At 38.8% G+C, this 17,342-nt stretch overlaps 1 protein-coding gene across 7 annotated transcripts in view; it reads right to left on the reverse strand.

Annotated features, from left to right (window-relative positions):
- NUP153 (nucleoporin 153) overlaps window positions 1–17,342 on the reverse strand; it is a 44,090-nt gene that overhangs the window by 15,281 nt on the left and 11,467 nt on the right. For 5 of the 7 annotated variants that reach the window (XM_084510039.1, XM_084510037.1, XM_084510035.1 and 2 more), the window contains exons 2-12: window positions 15,818–16,031; window positions 13,529–13,777; window positions 12,183–12,322; window positions 11,978–12,100; window positions 9,711–9,821; window positions 9,535–9,573; window positions 9,375–9,428; window positions 6,977–7,135; window positions 5,772–5,824; window positions 2,888–3,053; window positions 361–1,254 (exon numbers count right to left, since the gene is read on the reverse strand). In XM_084510039.1, coding sequence (XP_084366165.1) covers window positions 361–1,254; window positions 2,888–3,053; window positions 5,772–5,824; window positions 6,977–7,135; window positions 9,375–9,428; window positions 9,535–9,573; window positions 9,711–9,821; window positions 11,978–12,100; window positions 12,183–12,322; window positions 13,529–13,777; window positions 15,818–16,031 — 2,202 coding nt within the window. The remainder of the gene's footprint in view (window positions 1–360; window positions 1,255–2,887; window positions 3,054–5,771; window positions 5,825–6,976; window positions 7,136–9,374; window positions 9,429–9,534; window positions 9,574–9,710; window positions 9,822–11,977; window positions 12,101–12,182; window positions 12,323–13,528; window positions 13,778–15,817; window positions 16,032–17,342) is intronic. The other 2 variants (XM_084510034.1, XM_084510036.1) reach the window with 2 other exon arrangements.

Raw genomic sequence — 17,342 nt, forward strand, 5'->3', positions numbered from 1 at the left:
TGCCTTACCAACACTGTTTTGGTCACAAATCCGCAACACAGCACCACCTACTATGAAGAAAATTAACTCTACCCCCGCCAAAATCAGTATAAATAACTTGCCATAAAATCCACACCCCATTCCCCCCCAGAATCCCGCAGCATTTGAAGCAGTTACACAATCGCATTAAACAGAAGTTTGCAAGGTCTAAGACTGAGAGAAGCAGAATCAAAACATTTGTGCGTTTTTCCCCAAACTGGCATGCGACCCCAATTTATTCAGCCGAGCGCAAACTAACATTCATTAGCTTCACGAGCACCACACAACTCGCAACAAAGCGGCATACTCACCCGAAGAAGTACTGACAGCAAAAAGACTTACCTGGCCCGCCGCTGCGTTTGCCATGTCTCCCGCCGCCATTGAATTTGTCATGCTTGTCGTAGTCGTCGCCGCTGAATTTGTCTTGCTCTTTGCCAGTGTTAGATATGGTATGCCCGTCGCCACTGCTGGGTATGTCACGCCTGCCGACACCGTTGGATATGTCACGCTCCCCCCTGCCATCGAGTATGTCATTTCTTCCACCTCCTCCTCCTCTTCTAGATATGTCATGTTCGCCTCCGCTGCTGATGGATTGCCCGCCCCCGGCGCTGCAGCTGGATTTCCCACCCCCAGCACTACTGCTGGGTTTCCCTCGCCTGCCGCCGCTGCTGCTGCATTTCCTGCAGCCGCCGCAGCTGCTGCTGGATTTCCTGCGCCCGCTGCTGCTGCTTTTGGATTTCCTGCGCTCGCTGCTGCTGCTTTTGGATTTCCTGCGCCCGCTGCTGCTGCTTTTGGATTTCCTGCAACCCCATCTGCTTTACGGCTTCCCATATCTCCCGCTGCTTCTCCATGGCCCGTGCCTGTCGCTCCCACTCTTCTTGAAATTCCTGTTTTCGCCGCTCGATTATCCAGGCCAGCTCCTTCTGCAGGGCTTCCCATGCCTTTTGCTTCTGCTGGATTCGCTCTTCCCGTTGCTGCTGCTGGTGTTGCCATGCCCATCGCTGCAGCAGGCGTTGCAATGCCCATTGCTGCTGCTGGAGTGGCAACGCCCTTTGCTGCTGCTGGATTTGCCATGCCCGTCGCAGCTGCTGGAGTTGCCATGCTCGTTGCAGCTGTTGAAACAGTGCTTGGTGACGCCGAGACAGCACTACTACCAATAAAACTAAAATTGAACTGAGGCAGCGACGCAGTACCGATGGGTAGGGGGATTTTCGGGAGCACTGGTTCCTCCACTTCCTAAAGTTGTAAATTTCAATTTTTCTTTTACAAGACGCACTACTTTCTCACATCGTCCCGCCCAATTTATTAACAAAATGAAATAAAACAAAAACCCATGCAAATTCAGAGAAAGCAAGTTTCCAGAAGAAAGCCTGATCTCCCCACCTCTGTCTACTAGGTCATTTTAATTTATGGCAGGCCTGCTTCCACATTATACTCTGTTCAACAACTGTACAGCAAGAACACTGAAAGCTAACTCAAAACCTGTGCAGAACAAAGAGGCACAGATCAGATTTTTCTTTTTCTTTCCTATACTTTGCTCATCAAAGCTCTAGAGAAGCATCATCCTTTCTAACTACCCTCACATCTCTCAAGACAAATGAGAAAGCGTTCCTCTTGCAAAATTAGGCAGGAGGGTTGCCAAAGTTTCAAAAGTCACTACAGCAGTGAACGTGGAAAAAGGTAATGTTTAAAGAAGCAGGTAGGTTCAACAACCAACCTAAACACAAAAAGAACCAAAGAAAGTCAGACTAGCAGCACTGAAGACTGTATTCTGGTAAGTACAGTCCATACCACGTATCAGGACACAAATGCAAAAATCACAAAACGCTATTTTCAAAACTTCCATTTTTATCCTTTCCACTTACTTTATTTGATTACTAAGATTGGATGAGTTATGTTTTAAATGACATAGACAATCTGATCAAAATTTGAACAGTACTATCATGATCTACTTAGAAATGACTAGGCAGGGATGTAAGGGGGTACTACTGATATTCAGTGCATCCTGCAGCTTACATCTGTTTCACTGTTTTGATTTGAAAAATTTATGGAACTTACTATATTTGGATCATGTTTGGACCATTTAATGTCTCTAAACTTAAATTAAATACTTAATATTAAATATTTAATATTAAATGTTTTAATTAATAAATAAAATTTAAATTAAAACTATTTTATTTTAAATACCTTAAATTAAATACTTAATATCAACTTAATATTAACTTAATATTAATTAAATATTTACGTTGCTATTAAGTATTTAAACTAACTTACAGGCACCTCACATAACATCCAATAAAAGAAAAAATAATCTGAATATTCACGGTCATAGTTTTATGGAATAGATTTTTCTTATTAAAATGAGAAAAAACTCTCACAAGGAGTTTAGTGATTATCAAAAATTGAGTCATCATTAGCAGACATGCAGAATGCTGTCTTCTACTACTCTTTTTCAAACTCTTGGCCTGTATCTTTTTATATGACTTAAATATGAAACCAAAAATTAAACTTTTTTTTTCTTTTTATACTTGGCACTCATTTCAAGTATCATTCCAGTATAAAAACTACACAAACCTTCACCAAAACATTACTTCTGTTCTTAGGACTCACTCATTCAATTGCTAATGAGAAATGTTATAGTTCAAAGAATCTCCAAAGTAGCAGAACTAAAAATTTCAAAATTATGTAAGCAAAGTTCAGGTATTCAAACACAGTAAATCAATTGAGCCTGCTCTGAAACCCACAGGAAAACAAACAATGCAAAACTAAAGAGGTATTATTATAATGTACTATGATGCAATAAAACTGACACACTTAGCTACTTACTTCAGCACTCTCAGTCACAGCAATTAATTTAAGAGTCACTTACCTGTCCTTGTACAGATCTTGATAAATAGTGTACTCCTCGTTCCCTTTTCATTTTGCCGCCTCCACTACTCATTCCTGAGGACAGACCATTGGATGCGGCAGTACCGAAGTTGTAGCTGGTCACATTTCTAGTAGTTTCACATTTCACACCGGTCACATTCCTGTAGCTGGTCACACAACAGTACAGAAGTTGGGAGAAAAAAAAAGAGGAAAAAAAACTTAATCAGACAATTTTTTTCAAGACATTATAGCTGTTATTAGTCCTAGAATTGAAACCTGCTAATCAGAAAAAACTAAAGCTGTCTCACAAGTTGCTAAACGCTGGTAAATACTTGATGTTCTAAATAGGAAAATCTTTATTAACAGCAGCAATGAAAAGGACATACATAAGCGCACCATTCATATGGGAACAATGACTAAGCCAGAAGACCTGAAATAGAAGAGCTGATTTAGATTGTTATTTTCCAATGCTTCCTTTAAATAGGACTGGTTCTCTGATTCTGCGATGAACATGCATCTTTGCAGGGATATAAAAGAACAACTCACGAAAATATAGAAAGAGTGCTCATATGCATACACACATGGGACATGCTGCCAACAGCTATGATAGAACAGAGAGGCCGTAGACTTGTGTGGCAAGGTAATACAGCATAAGCTTCAGAAGCAGCTCTGGCTTTCATGTGGCCATCAGCAGGAACAGCAGAGGTGTTTGGGTGTGCCAACATTCCAGTCTTTTCAGACATGAATAGAGATCCCTTTTGTAAGGCACACAAAGGCATTTTTCTGTTACTTAGAAAAGCCTAGATCAAAACCAGATAGATTTCCTAATATACGTGGAAATAGGGAAAAAAATATCCCAAACCAGAAGTGAAATAGGGAATAGCACTAATAAAAGCACTATGGCAAGAAAATGAAGTATGCCTGGAAAAACTGTGACATCAAAGCTTATCTTGCAGCCAATCAGTAAGTACAAAAGTGCATTAGATCACACTGGAAGACACCAGGTCAAACTTCCAGAAGACTGAGGAGGAGAACTGGTCTAAACTTGTCAAATACTTGACAACAGCCTGCTTAGCACTCTAACTGCATAGAGGAAGACAGATCCCTAAGGCATATGCTCAGACTTTTCTCTAATCCAAACTGTCAATCAATTAGAACACTGAAAAAAGTCTTACATCAAAATAGGTCTTTATTCAGACAAGTATCGTTTGCCCATAATAGCCCATATTCCTCTTTCTGTTAACACCTGTCAGCTTCAAGGGGGCAAAGACAGTTGTCAGCCTTCAAGCAAGTCTAATCTACAATTGGACTCAGGCTTAAAAAAAAATATATATATATATATACACACACACACACACACACATATAGCATTGGTGGGCCAGAGATTTACTGACTATTCCAACTCAGCTGTCCAAAGGGACTCTTGCCAGCAGATCATTGTGGTGCTCCTGCTCCAGAACATGGCACCCAACAGACACCAGCACCACAAAAAACACTACCACCACTACCTACTCTACAAACAAAAGGTAGGGCACTGCAATGAACTTTGTGAACAAAATCAAAAGCAATATGAGTTTTCTGGATCTCCTTCCTAAACGGTAAGTAGAAATGAGTTCTAACAAAGATAATTCAGAACAGTTTGAAAAAAACATAATTAAAACCCAGCATCTGTTTGCACCTGTACCAGAACCTTAAAGCCAGTCACTTCCACCCCTAAAAAGGTGGTGGTTGTGAAGTCGAACTTTTAGATGCCAAAACAAAAACGTTGAGTTCTTTCTGCAAGCCAAAGAATGCCCACGGTCACATAAGAATTGCTTGGCAGATGAGCAGAGTCAGCAAAATTTCCTGCTACTGTTCTTTGAAAAGAGCAACCCCCTAAAAAGGCAGGGTGCAAAATGTCCTAACTCAAGCGTTATTACCCCAAACACCATTTGCCCAGAAGGGAAAGCCATCAATATTATCTGGAGGATACCTCATCCTAACCCTAACCAACTAACTAACTAATTAACATCCTAAACCAAGAAAGCAGTATAACACAAAGCAGTCTCCTCAAGAAGAAATTCAATTAATTCTTCCGGATTTTTTTTTTTTATTTTAGAGATGAGTTAGCATTTGGCCTCAAATGATTCTAAAGAACACATGGTCTTCATGTGAACTCAGAGCAAACGATTAACTTCATCATGAAAGGAGCATTAAAAAAAAAAAAAAATACTAATAAATCTTCTTCCAGGTTTTTGCTTAAAAAATAAAGAAAAAAAACCTGTGACTCACTTCGTCTACTTTACCTTCTAAAGAATACTTCAGAAAGAATCATTCCATGAGGACAGAGCTTTCAAACTCCAAGCAATTAAATAGCTAAAACTAATAGCTTTTCCCCTAGGGAACATTAAGAGGGACAAATTGTTTTGTTATAAATAAACTGACATATAAACTATGAAATATCTGTCAGAGCAAAATTTGTAACACTAAAGATTTAGTTAAACTACAAAACGATCCATATTTCCTATAGAAGGAAAAAATTAGGCCTCCAAAAGCACAGATCCTTTCCATGGATACAGCATTATAGCACGCCTTGTTTCCCATCTTCATATCCTACTCAGAAGATAAACTTGGGATAAAAAGTGGTGTATCAGTGATGTATCAGTCACTTTATTATTGTTCATCTTCATTCTTTTCATAAAAGCAACAATTTTCTCAAAGTTACACTGATCTTCAAACACAATCTGGACTTTGCTGTTCCCTCAAAATACAAAATTTTAATTGCATTTCCCATTCCTTTTACTGAGAACTGTCACCACCTTTCCAAAAAGGCAAGCATCTAGACTGTACTGAAAAGGAGATTTCTTTCTTCCTTCAAGTAAGTTTTAAATGAATACATGTCATACCTTCCAGATTGTTCTGCTTGCTGTTTCACAGGCAAAGTCTTCTCTCTCATCCCCTGCAAGTTAAATTTATTTCAAGATTTAGCTGAATATATACAGAATACACAAAGTACCCAAAACCACTTGTGTTTTGTTTTGTTTTTTTTTAATTATTATTTATTTTTAATTTTATAACACTGAATACGCCTCACCTACTTAACCTTGTTCCCTAATTCAGCATTGTGGGTACAGTTCAGTTAAACTTTGGGGCTAAAGTGAGCATCACTGCTTCACTCAGCACTGAGGACAAACTGATAGAACACTAAATCGAATTTGTCAAATTCTCTACCAAAGAAAGTAATTATTTTAAACAACATAACAAAAATTGTGTACATGTGGGGCCGAGTTTTCATCAAAACTTGTGTTTACCAACCCTGTAAAAGGGACATACTTTTCTGTTTTCTATCATTTATCAACAAACAAGCAAAGAAAACAAATAAACAAACCTCTACCTCCCCTAAAAACTAAGCAGTTGCTGCTACATGTGGTCTAGAACTTCACCAAATGGAGACTGTGCTGGCTAAACAATACAGAGATGGAAAGATTTAAAAGCAGTAAGTAACCAGTATTACTGTTCACTTTGATTTCCTGCCTAAAAAGCCCATACATTTAACACGTCATCATTTGTACACTCAGACTGATACTGGAAACATGGGTGTTTTCGCAGAAGGAGATGCCAATTTAATTTTATGGAAAATTTATCAGACTCCATTTACACCAAAGCAATCAAAAACGGTAACTCAGTGCATTGTCAGCTCTCACTTGGAGCACATAGCTCACCTGAAATAGTTTACACAGAACATGAGCATGTTTCATCAGTGACAGCTTTGTGTTCATGAGAATACAAAAGGAAAACATTTCTGTCTTTTAATATTCTTTCACTGAGCACAGGATGACTCAATAGCACATCATGATATTGTGAAAACAACAAGACACTGAGCATTCCAAAACCAGAATTAAATCCATAAAAGCTCAATCTATTTCACAATGGTTCCCACTGCCTTAAAGCTCGCCTCAAACATACTATCAGTACTTTTTGCAAAGGTAGTATAATAATTGGTTTGAGAAACATTCCAAGATTGTAAAAAACAACAACAACAACAACAAAAAAAAAAAAAAAAAAAAAAAAAAAAAAAAACAGGCACATAAGGACTCGAAAATGTACTTACTTGGTACTTTGTGTCTACTCTGTTGCAAATTTTGCTGGAATCAGGAGTTGAAGTCTTTGATGGTTTAGAATACTGGACCCGATGCATTGAATGAGGGTTTACCCTTGGTGTCACAAGTCTCTTTACAGGTGGATGCTGGGACTCATTCTGGGAGTCCAGCTTTGAAAGGGAAACAGCAATCAATTTATCCTTACGTCTACCCAAAATAATTCCAATATTTATTGATGAAAACAAATTACAGAACTATAAAGCTCCCATCGGTCTTGGCATTCTGTGAATACAATTTGAAAATTCTAAAAACCATTCAACCTATAGAGGGAAATCACCAGAAAACCAGTAACAAAATCCATAAAGCTATATTTAAGTAGCCAAAGTCTGACTGAATTCCATTTCAAAATTTGGCAGTCAGCTTCGTAGACAAAATAATTCATGCTACCATAATTAAAATAACTCATGTTCCTATATGTTCCTATCTTTTCCTCTGCCCACACTGATTTTTTTTTTTCATAGCTTAATTCATTAATTTAACATTCAAAGCGTTAAGCAACTAATTATACAGGCTTCTGGGCTTCACATTCCCTACATTTTCCCCCTTCAAAGCTACACAAACAATAGAACACATTCAAAAAAAAAGTTGTCAATCTTACAATAATCTCATTCATTAGAATATGATCCAATGCTTTAGATGTGCATTTAGATGCACATCAAGTAGTGGGTTTGACTTCATTTTTCAACACATTTTCACAGACCAGAGTTAATTTTTAACACAGACCACTGCATGTTCTGCAGAACTGACTTAACTGAACTGTCAAACAGAAAACAAACCCTGAAGGCTAAAAGATTTACCAGTGGCTCCACCTGCAGTCTTAAGGATCAGAAGATACAGTCTTAGGAAGTATGCTATTGTTCAAATCAATACCAACAGAAAATTGCTTACATTGCAGCTTTAGTTTCACAGTATCTCCCAACTCTTAGTAACAGAATTCACACTATCTATGAAGTGTATAAAAATATATCTTTCTAAAAATTATTACATTCATTTTGAAACCTTGAATAAAATACGTTTTATGTAAGCTCACAAATCTGCTTCGAGTGAACGATGGTTCACCACTGGTTTAAAGGTAAAAAAGAAAAATATTAATTCTCCCAGTTAGGCATTTAATACACCAAGAGCTATTCTGCCTGGTACAGTTCCTTGAAATAAGAAAAATACCACATCACTGCTACCCACTGCAGAAGTTTAGCCTGAGTGCACAAGTGTTCTGTCAACCACACATTCACTTCAGCAGGAAAACACACAATCATCTCCTTCGCAAATAATTGCTTCTCATCAAGGGCTACCCTTCTCCTGCCAAGCATTATGAATTCTAGTATTATGAATAGACAATCTATCTCCTTCTACCCAGTGACAGCTGCGTGCAACATTCATTTAGTGGCTGACAACTTCAGGCTTTCTGTTGCAAAGCTGGCAGATCTTTCTTAATGCCTTATCACAGGTGTATTTCTATAATATAGCTGAGAGTTCACACCAGATTTGTTTTTAGTTATTTGGATAATATTTATAATATACTTCACTTCTCAATGCCTTTGTAATTTGGCATATGGTGAAAAGATGGCACAGGAAATCTGAGATGTTTGCAAACTCTGAAGTGATTGTAAACTTAATTATACATCCAATCAAGGAATTAGCACAGAAACTTCTTGAGACATTGTCCCTTTTCTCATTAGAACAGAAGATGAAGAGTGTGCACATCCTGTTCTTTCCTTCAGTCACCTAATCTTAAAGCGGTCATTTCAGGGTTTTGCAATTTAATAAACCCAATGATACCCCTTAATTAAAGTCACCAAAAAAAGATGACTGGTTTTCATTTTTTAAACAAAATGAAAGGAAATCATGCTTTACCACAGCATTATCACCAATTCTGTGCTACCTCCAAATAGGAATTCAGGAACATAAGATTTATAGTGTCAGAAATTAACAATTTCCCTTGTTTTTACCTTGAATGGTGATAAAAAGCAGAAAAATAGTTTGCTGTGCCCAAATGAACACCAAAGTCCGTACAAAGTCTACATGACCAGTCAATCAGTATTTTTCTGTTTGTGATCATTTCTTCAAGAGAAAAAATTTCCTCAACAGGAATTTTAATATGCAGCTTCACCCCAAACTGGGGGACAAGATACAACTACTTTGTGTGTTCTAGAGTCGTTGCTCTCAACTTACAAAGATAACAAATCTTAATGTGAGTAATCTTTACAGCCCTTCATCTCTTGTAGATAGATGCCAATATTAACTTGATTAGATGCGTATGTTGTCATTGAGGTTTGAGAAAATTTTTCTAATAGTGATAAAGCATTAGAAAAGTTATCTACCTCATCTTAAGACATTATTGGTTCTTACCTTTCTTCGTTTGGGCTGGAGGTCAGGAATATTCAGTTCATCTATGTCTGGAGGCTAAGGGAAAAAATAAAGCCTAAATGTTAGAGGGCTTTTTTTTTTTTTTTTTCCTGAGAGAGGGGGTTCCCTGCAATAAAAATATGGAGGTTCATGGTCAACTTACAGAACTCAGCGGCAAAAGAGGTGGCATTCTTTTAGCATCCTGTTGAAAAAATAGTGCAATAAATTAAACTCGACACAACATAAAGAAGAACAGTTTTATCTGTATCCTTTGATGGCACATTTACTAAGTTTTATAAACACATGAAGCAAAAACGGATTAAAAGAAGTGCTATTTACCATCAAAGGGCTTGACAGCTTCTCCATTGCCTCCAAGATGCACCGTGCTGCGGTACTTAAGGTAGCGTGGGACTGCACTTTTTCTTGTCTAGCTCTCACTCTCATTTGTACCTGGAAAATTAGCATTTTAAGTGTTACAATGGCCAATTCTGAGTTAAGGAGGCATGTATTTTATGTTTCAAGGCTACACTGATGATATAACCAATATATTCTGATGACAGAGAAAAATGCAGTCACTGGGAGTTCAAGCCGTAAAGAAGAGTACATTCTGAGTACAACAAAGTTTACCTTGGGCCTCAGTGCATCTTGCATGTGCTTGTTGCACAAGTAATAAAAGAAATCCATACTTGTAAAAGGTCAAGACGGATGATGCTAGGACTGCTAAGGCCTCCAAAGCAGTAATCAGGGAAACAGAACTCAAGAAAAGGCTTGTGGTACAGAAAGTACTTTCGGTAACAACACAGACCTCAGAGTTTCACGATGGTGTAAGTGTACCATCTTAAAATCAGTGTATACAATCATAACCAGGAACTAGTTTTACTTCTCTCTTGCTTCCTCCCTTCCCCCAAGATTAAAGTTGGCTGCAAATCTTTGTTTTAAAAGATAAAGATCCGATTTAAACTGTAACAGATCTAAATATTACACTGAAAAAGTAAACTGTTTATTTGCACCACCCAACTTCAAATATCATTCAAAAACTTCCCTTGGTGTGACTTTTTTCTTCCCATGTTAAACCCCTCTGTGCTTATCACACGATGTGAAGACAGGAAGCACACCATGCAGCATATAAAAACACAAGTGAGACTCACAGAACCACAGAATAGTTACGGTTGGAAGTGACCTCTGGAGATCACCTGGTCTACCCCCTGCTCAAGCAGGGCCACCCCAAGCAGGTTGCTCAGGACCATGTCAAGTCAGCTCTTGAAGATCTCCAAAGAGGGAGACTCCACAGCCTCTCTGGGCAGCCTGTGCCAGGGCTCCATCACCCGCACAGTAGAAAAGCATTTCCTGATGGTCAGACAGAACCTCATTTTGTTTGTGCCTGTTGCCTCCTGACCTGGCACTGGGCACCGCTGAAAACAGAATGGCTCTCTATGCTCTTTGCACCATCCCTTCAGGTATTTACATACATCAATAAGATCCGCCCCCGAACCTCCTCTCCTCCATGCTGAACAGTCCCAGCAGTCTCGGCCTCTCCTCAGAGGAGAGGTGCTCCCAGACCCTTGATCATCTTGGTGGCCTTTCGCTGGACTCTCTAGTACATCGCTGTCATCCACAGCAAGCAGCAATAAGCAAGCTTCTCTCTCCTTTAAAAGCCTAGTATTCTGGTTCCTCTTTTTACCATAATCCAGTAATATTGTTAGAAAACAAAAATAGCTGACCAAAGAGGGTTCCCAGCTTTGAACCACAAGTTTTCAAGGTTTCCCGTAAGTGAGGTACTGCCCTTGTTCCATTGCAGAACTGGACTGTCAGAACAGATCCAGCAAACCCATGTTTTCATTTCCTTAAAATTCCTTTTGATTTACTGATAAAAGTCAAATTGATTTAAATACATTCCTACCAAACCCGATTTGACTTTCCTTTTCGATTCAGCTCTAGCTAATCAGAGTTGTCAGCAGTTTTTATTTGCTATTTCCAAGAACTCTTGGGGGCAAATAACTCTCTTCAAGAACTATATGAATCATTCAAAATAGAAAGCATGTTACTGCTTATCTTGGGACTGCATTTAGTCCTGCATGCCTCTACGTAACAGAAGAGCAAAGGATCAGCAAAGTTAATTTTAGATATTTTTAAAGAGTGCAGTTTTATACAACATATTCATAGCATGAGTGCAGGCATGCTTGGAAAAAAAGATCCACAGATAAATATTAGCCAGGTTTGACTACTGTAGCTTTTGCTACTATAAACACAAGTTTTCAAAGTTATGCTGCCATTGTTTTTATTTACATTAAAATAACATGATGCAATGTAGTCAGAGGCAGACAATGGCACTCAAATGGAACTTCTTGAAAGAAATAACAACAGAGGAAACCCTGACTACCAACAACTAGCCTAAATTGTCATTCTTGTTCTTTCTGACAAGTATTACCTGTGGTAAAAACTGTTAAGAAAAGAACTTAACCCGAAATCAATCTGTTCTATTTTTGTAGACAAAGAGGGCAGAATAGCAACTGTTACCACATATTCAGCTCCCTGCTCAAAGCTCCTTTGGCAGTGCTGCTTTTTTGTTTCCATCACTATTTCCCATTACCCTACTTTTCTCATACCCGATAAGGTTGTACCATCGGCGGCTTTGATTTTACAGCTGCACCACCATAGGCCGTCTTTCCAGGGTAAAATGGAGAATACCCAGGCTGGTTTTTCTTACAGTCAGATGTGCTTCCGCGTGCCTACAGAAACACAGTACGGTAAGTGGATAGAAAAACAGGTACACATTCAAACTGATTAAAAGAAAGACTGTGCCGTACTTACAGAACACACTCCTCCAAAAACAGATAAACTGAATGCAGGTTTCTTAGAGCTAGCTGCAGAATGCTGCGAGAGGGAATGAGTTCTGTCAGCTTCTGTGGTCCAGAGCAGTGATGAAGAAGTATTTTTTAAAACTCCAACATCTGCCAAAGTGACATATGTTAGATGTAAACGTCTCTAGTACATACAGAACTTTAACAATAAAGATCATACTAATTCAAGTTCTTCAATACAGAAAAATAAACGTGGCTTCAGCTTCTTTAAACAGCTTCATGTACAGACTGAAAATCAAGTATCAGCTACAAAATTGAAAACTGTTCACTGAGCTGCAAGTAGTTTTCAGCAATCTTAACAAGTTAATACTGTGCTTCCAATGCAGAAGATTTTTTTTTTCCTTTTGTGCTAAAATAAAAGAGAACTGCATAAACATCAGTGCATTTGTACAGACAAAGCTTTTTTCTATGTTGGTAAAAGGCTGGAGGCCAGCACAGATCATAATTGCACAGGTTTTACACCTGGAAGATTCCTAGAAGGCTGCTCTAAGAGTTAACGATCTTCTTCCCATGTATGTTTTACGACGACACACCAGAAAGTTGTAGTGCACTCAGGTTATACTGCGAAAGCCCAGCAACTCTACTCTCAACCATACAGAAGCTCTCTGAAAAACCTGCTGAGGACACTTCAGTCCCTGTCTATCTGGGGGACTAGAAAAAGCTGCAAACCTGCTGTTTGCCCTTTCAGTGAGAAGACCTAGGTACCAATCTACATCAACACAATGCTTATTTTTTATTTTAAAATGGTGTGCCTTCCTTAATGAATTTGGCAAAAGACATTAAAGTATTGACAGCTGAAGCCTTCTACCAAGAAAGGTCAAAAAAACAGCCCACAACTTGTTATGTCAGAGTAGTTTTCTTATCTTCTCCTACTAAAACACAGGAAAACATCTTGTGATTCTATTTGTCACCTACAGTTATTCACATTTAACCAGCTGTCTGTTAGATATTCTGAGTCACTCTTCCTTCTAGACAATCATCCTAGTTGTCAAGCTACAGCAAGTCAGCCTGATTTCCTACCATCCCAGTTCAAAATTTACATATAACCTAGCTGAAAGTGTGTATTTCAGCATCGACTCTTTGTAACATCAGGGTATCACAAACGTATTCCAAAGCGGGCTTCTATTAAAAAGGTGATAGGATTATATACTTCTAAAACACTAAAACTTAAATTTAATTCTTGCATCCAAAGCTGACATTCTCCTATTTTGTTTACTAAGGTGATGTGGAATATTAAAGAACGCAAAGTACTTCACATTAAAAAAAAGTCAATTAAACAGGGAACAGAAAAATCACCTTTGTCAGATGCTCTAGAGGAGAAGCCACTGGTTGTTGACATGTTGTCATCGTCTTGTTGAGAGGTAGAATCTTTGATTTCTTTTATGAAAGAGAGTCCAGGACTGCCAATGCCAAATATTGAAGATGTCGAGGGCTGAGAAGGTGAGACAGAAGAATCCGACATGGTATAATTCAAATGGCTCCGATGAAGAGCGGGCCTTGTTAAGGCAACTGGGTAGTTCAGTGCTGATCTACTTGTGGATGGTTCTAGACAAGAACAGGGAGATAATTAGCTTTGCTATAGACAAGCTCACAGAAGCCAAAACCTGTTTCCTATCAACAGCCATGCTATTGCCAAGTTCTAAGCGCAAAAATAGAGAAGCCAAATTTAACTTCTTCCTCACCCAGATACGGTTTCATCTAACTGTCTGGCTACAACAACAACACTGCTTGCAATACTGAGTATTAATCTTGCATTCAGAAGAAGTTAACTATGAGGTTTCACAACACCAGATTCCGACCCCGTGTTCAAATGCTCTAACACTGACTTGGCCTTTCACTAAGTCAAACACACATACTCCTCCTCGCACGTACAGCTTGCAATAAGCTTTACAAAATTTGAGATTACATGCTAAGTCACAGATAACACTGCAGCTTATATAATGTTGGAACAAAGGTCATTAATCTGAATACACAGCATGAAAATGAACATTTGCAGTACTTTTTTTCCCAAGTTCTACCATATCAGCTCATGTTAGAGGCAAAACAGTATCTCCTACCCATTAACTACTGGGATTTTGACCCAAGGGACAAGTACGTTGACCCAAGTAACCAGATGAGCATTTTTTCCTCTTGAAGCAAAGGGTCTGCAAACAATGCCAGTGGCCTGATAAAAGCCTACAGTCTCCCCCGGGAATCTGGGCAATTAAAATGACTTTGCGCCACTATCCTCTTGATGCTCGCACTCAAGCTTAAACTAGTTAGTTCAATCTTCATAACCACTGCAGTACCACTAATTAGTTCTCCAAACCATGAGCAGATTTTTAGAACAGTACCGTTTGAGATACAGAAAGTTATTCGGGCTGAAGGCCACCTAAGCAAGGAATATAGGCTCCAGCACATTGATACCTCAGAGCTGAAGAAACACATTTGTTTAAAAATGAAGTAATAATTTTAAAAAAATATCTTATTCTTAAGCATAGCAAGTAACACTCACAGACAGCTACATAAGCTACAAAAGGTTCTAGGATGTCCACCTGCTCCTGATCTCCTGGAGTTAGTAAGCTTCCAGTGCAGCTGTTCTTACTGAAAGCTCCTTTCACACAGTTACATAGAAAAGCCAACATGTGTTCCTCAGTCATGAAGACCTTCTCTATTCTTCTATCCAAACTTATTCCCAAGCTATAGCTACACAGAAAGCAATCAATCTCCTTGTTTACAATTAGATGAGATTGGAAGCAAAGATATTACCTCATTATTTTTTGATTCTGCCAACAACAGAAGCAACTGACTTTCCAGTTTACCTATGGTTATCTACGCACACTCAGACAAAACTTCTTTACTTATTAAAAGCTGAGTTCCCCAAAACAGCTAATTTAAGAGAAACTCAAGTAAGAGTATGTGCAGATTTATGCAATAAGACTACAGTAACAGTGAGAGGCATCAGATATGAGACAAATTAATCTTTTATGCAGTAAAGGGGTTACAAACCTCGTTGCCAACGGTCCAAATACCTTTTCAAAGACACCCCTTCCCCCTGCATAGACCTTAAGGTTATTGAATATTTTAAGGATAATAATGTCATAAACCACATCCATGCACAAGTTCCCTAGTTCTCCATTAAGTTAACAAGGAACTTTACTACATTGATCAAAGCCCAAAACAAAACAAAAAAGTCAGGACTCGAGATGGAATTTTCCTGTGCCGTTCTAGCATCTATTATTTTGTTTTGAAGACTGCAAAACAAATTAATTTTTTAATTGCCTTACGCAATTAGATTTTCATTCCGTATCTTTTAAAATATGGAAAATGCAACCTAGCACACTTGCAAATGAGTTATTTTCAGCATTTAGCACCTGGCTAATAGAGTACATAAAGTTAACTGCCTTCCAAGAGCATAAGATGTATGCTTCGTAATTGTGCGTACAGTTTAAAGCTAAGACAGTTTCACAAACAGTTGTGACTTTCTTGTTTGTTTTTTCATTCTGTCAAAACCCTCTTTCCAATTTCCTTTTGATATTCGGATTCAAAACTAGAAATCTGTGAATAAATACAGATGGCCAGAATTCCGAATGATTTTTCACGTACCTTGTCTATTAAGTCTCGCTCGTTCAGGCGTGTATCTCCCATCATTTATGGTACCTCCGTCTGCGTAATTATGATGATAGTTTACTGGAGTCGCCGCCTGGTTTGCAGATTTATTTGCGTCTACACACTCATTCTCACGCTTATTGAAATACTTCTGCAGCCACGCCGGTACAATACTTTTCACCGTTTCTGTCACTCTGCTAATTATTCCCTGCTTGAAAGAAAAAACACTTGTTTAATTACAGAAACACAGTCAACGGCATATGCTGGGATACAACTTTCCACGGACCTTGAAGACAGATATTATATAGCAAATACTCAGAAGACGACGACAAGGTTGATCCTTAGCATAGGATCGCTATACTTCTGGTACACCTAAAATTCAGCTAAGATTGACTTACGACTACTTATCAGTTTCTGCACTTCCAAGTGACCTTGGCAAAGTTCAAAATTTTGAAACTTCTGCCAAAATTCACCAGCAGGTTGTCAATTCGCAAGGGCATCAGGAAACTCTGTGCCTAAATACCTCCTGACCTACAGGCTTGTTCCAGGACTCTTCCTCTTCGCACTCTCACGTGAAAACCAACTAAATCTGCCTACAGCCACACGACAGGCTGCTCGCCTCCCTGGTGCGAGCAAACACGAAAGCTAACTCAGCAACCCCAACGCAATGAGAAGTGGCAGGAGGTGATGAAGTTGAGCAAAAATTTGTTCATCAGTTGCTATCGCACGTATCGCGGGGTCTGGCTGGGTCTGCACCAACAGCCCTGCTCGCCTGCTTCTCTGGTGTCAGGCAACAGGATTGTGTAGTCTAAACTATTATTTGGGTGTCGAAAACTGATAATGTAGTTTGAACATGCAGAAGTTACAGTCTAATCATTCTGAAACAAGAACTGTGCTGTATTCAACTCTTAAAAAAATTAGCGTAGAAGCCAAAATAAAAACCTGAATCATTTAGGTTTTCCATACATGATAATGCAAACTACGGAAAATAAGACAACCAGACAGCCCTGAATCTGGGGTTAAGAGAGAGGCATGGGAAGAGGAAGAAAGGAAGACAGAAAACACAAAGCCTTTCTCCAGAAAGCCATCTTAATTCACAATTTGACATTTTTCCTAATGATCTGTAATTTCATCGTGTACTTGCACGAAGACAGAATAAATATCCAAGGACAGTTAAAACCACGCAAGACACCACCAAATAAACACATCCATCACGGTTAATACATTAAAACACACACAAGTACAAAATGCTCTGGATGTTGCTATTCTTCTCCAAAAATCCTAAGCCTCAGCTTCCCTACAAAAACCATTAAACGCACGTAATGCCATAGCTGACACACAGTCCGACACGCGGTACCAGCAGAGGCAGCCCCTTCCTCTTCCCCAGCCCCTCATTTCCACGTTCCCCTTTTATTGGGGCCAATATTCCTCTCTGATGAATGGAAGCGTATCAGGGAATCATATGGGTTCAAGTTTGCAAAAACAGACATTAGGATAGGCCTGTAGGATTTTGTTGCTGTGG

This window comes from Aythya ferina (genome assembly GCF_964211825.1).
Source record: "Aythya ferina genome assembly, chromosome: 2".
Taxonomy (NCBI): Eukaryota; Metazoa; Chordata; class Aves; order Anseriformes; family Anatidae; genus Aythya; species Aythya ferina.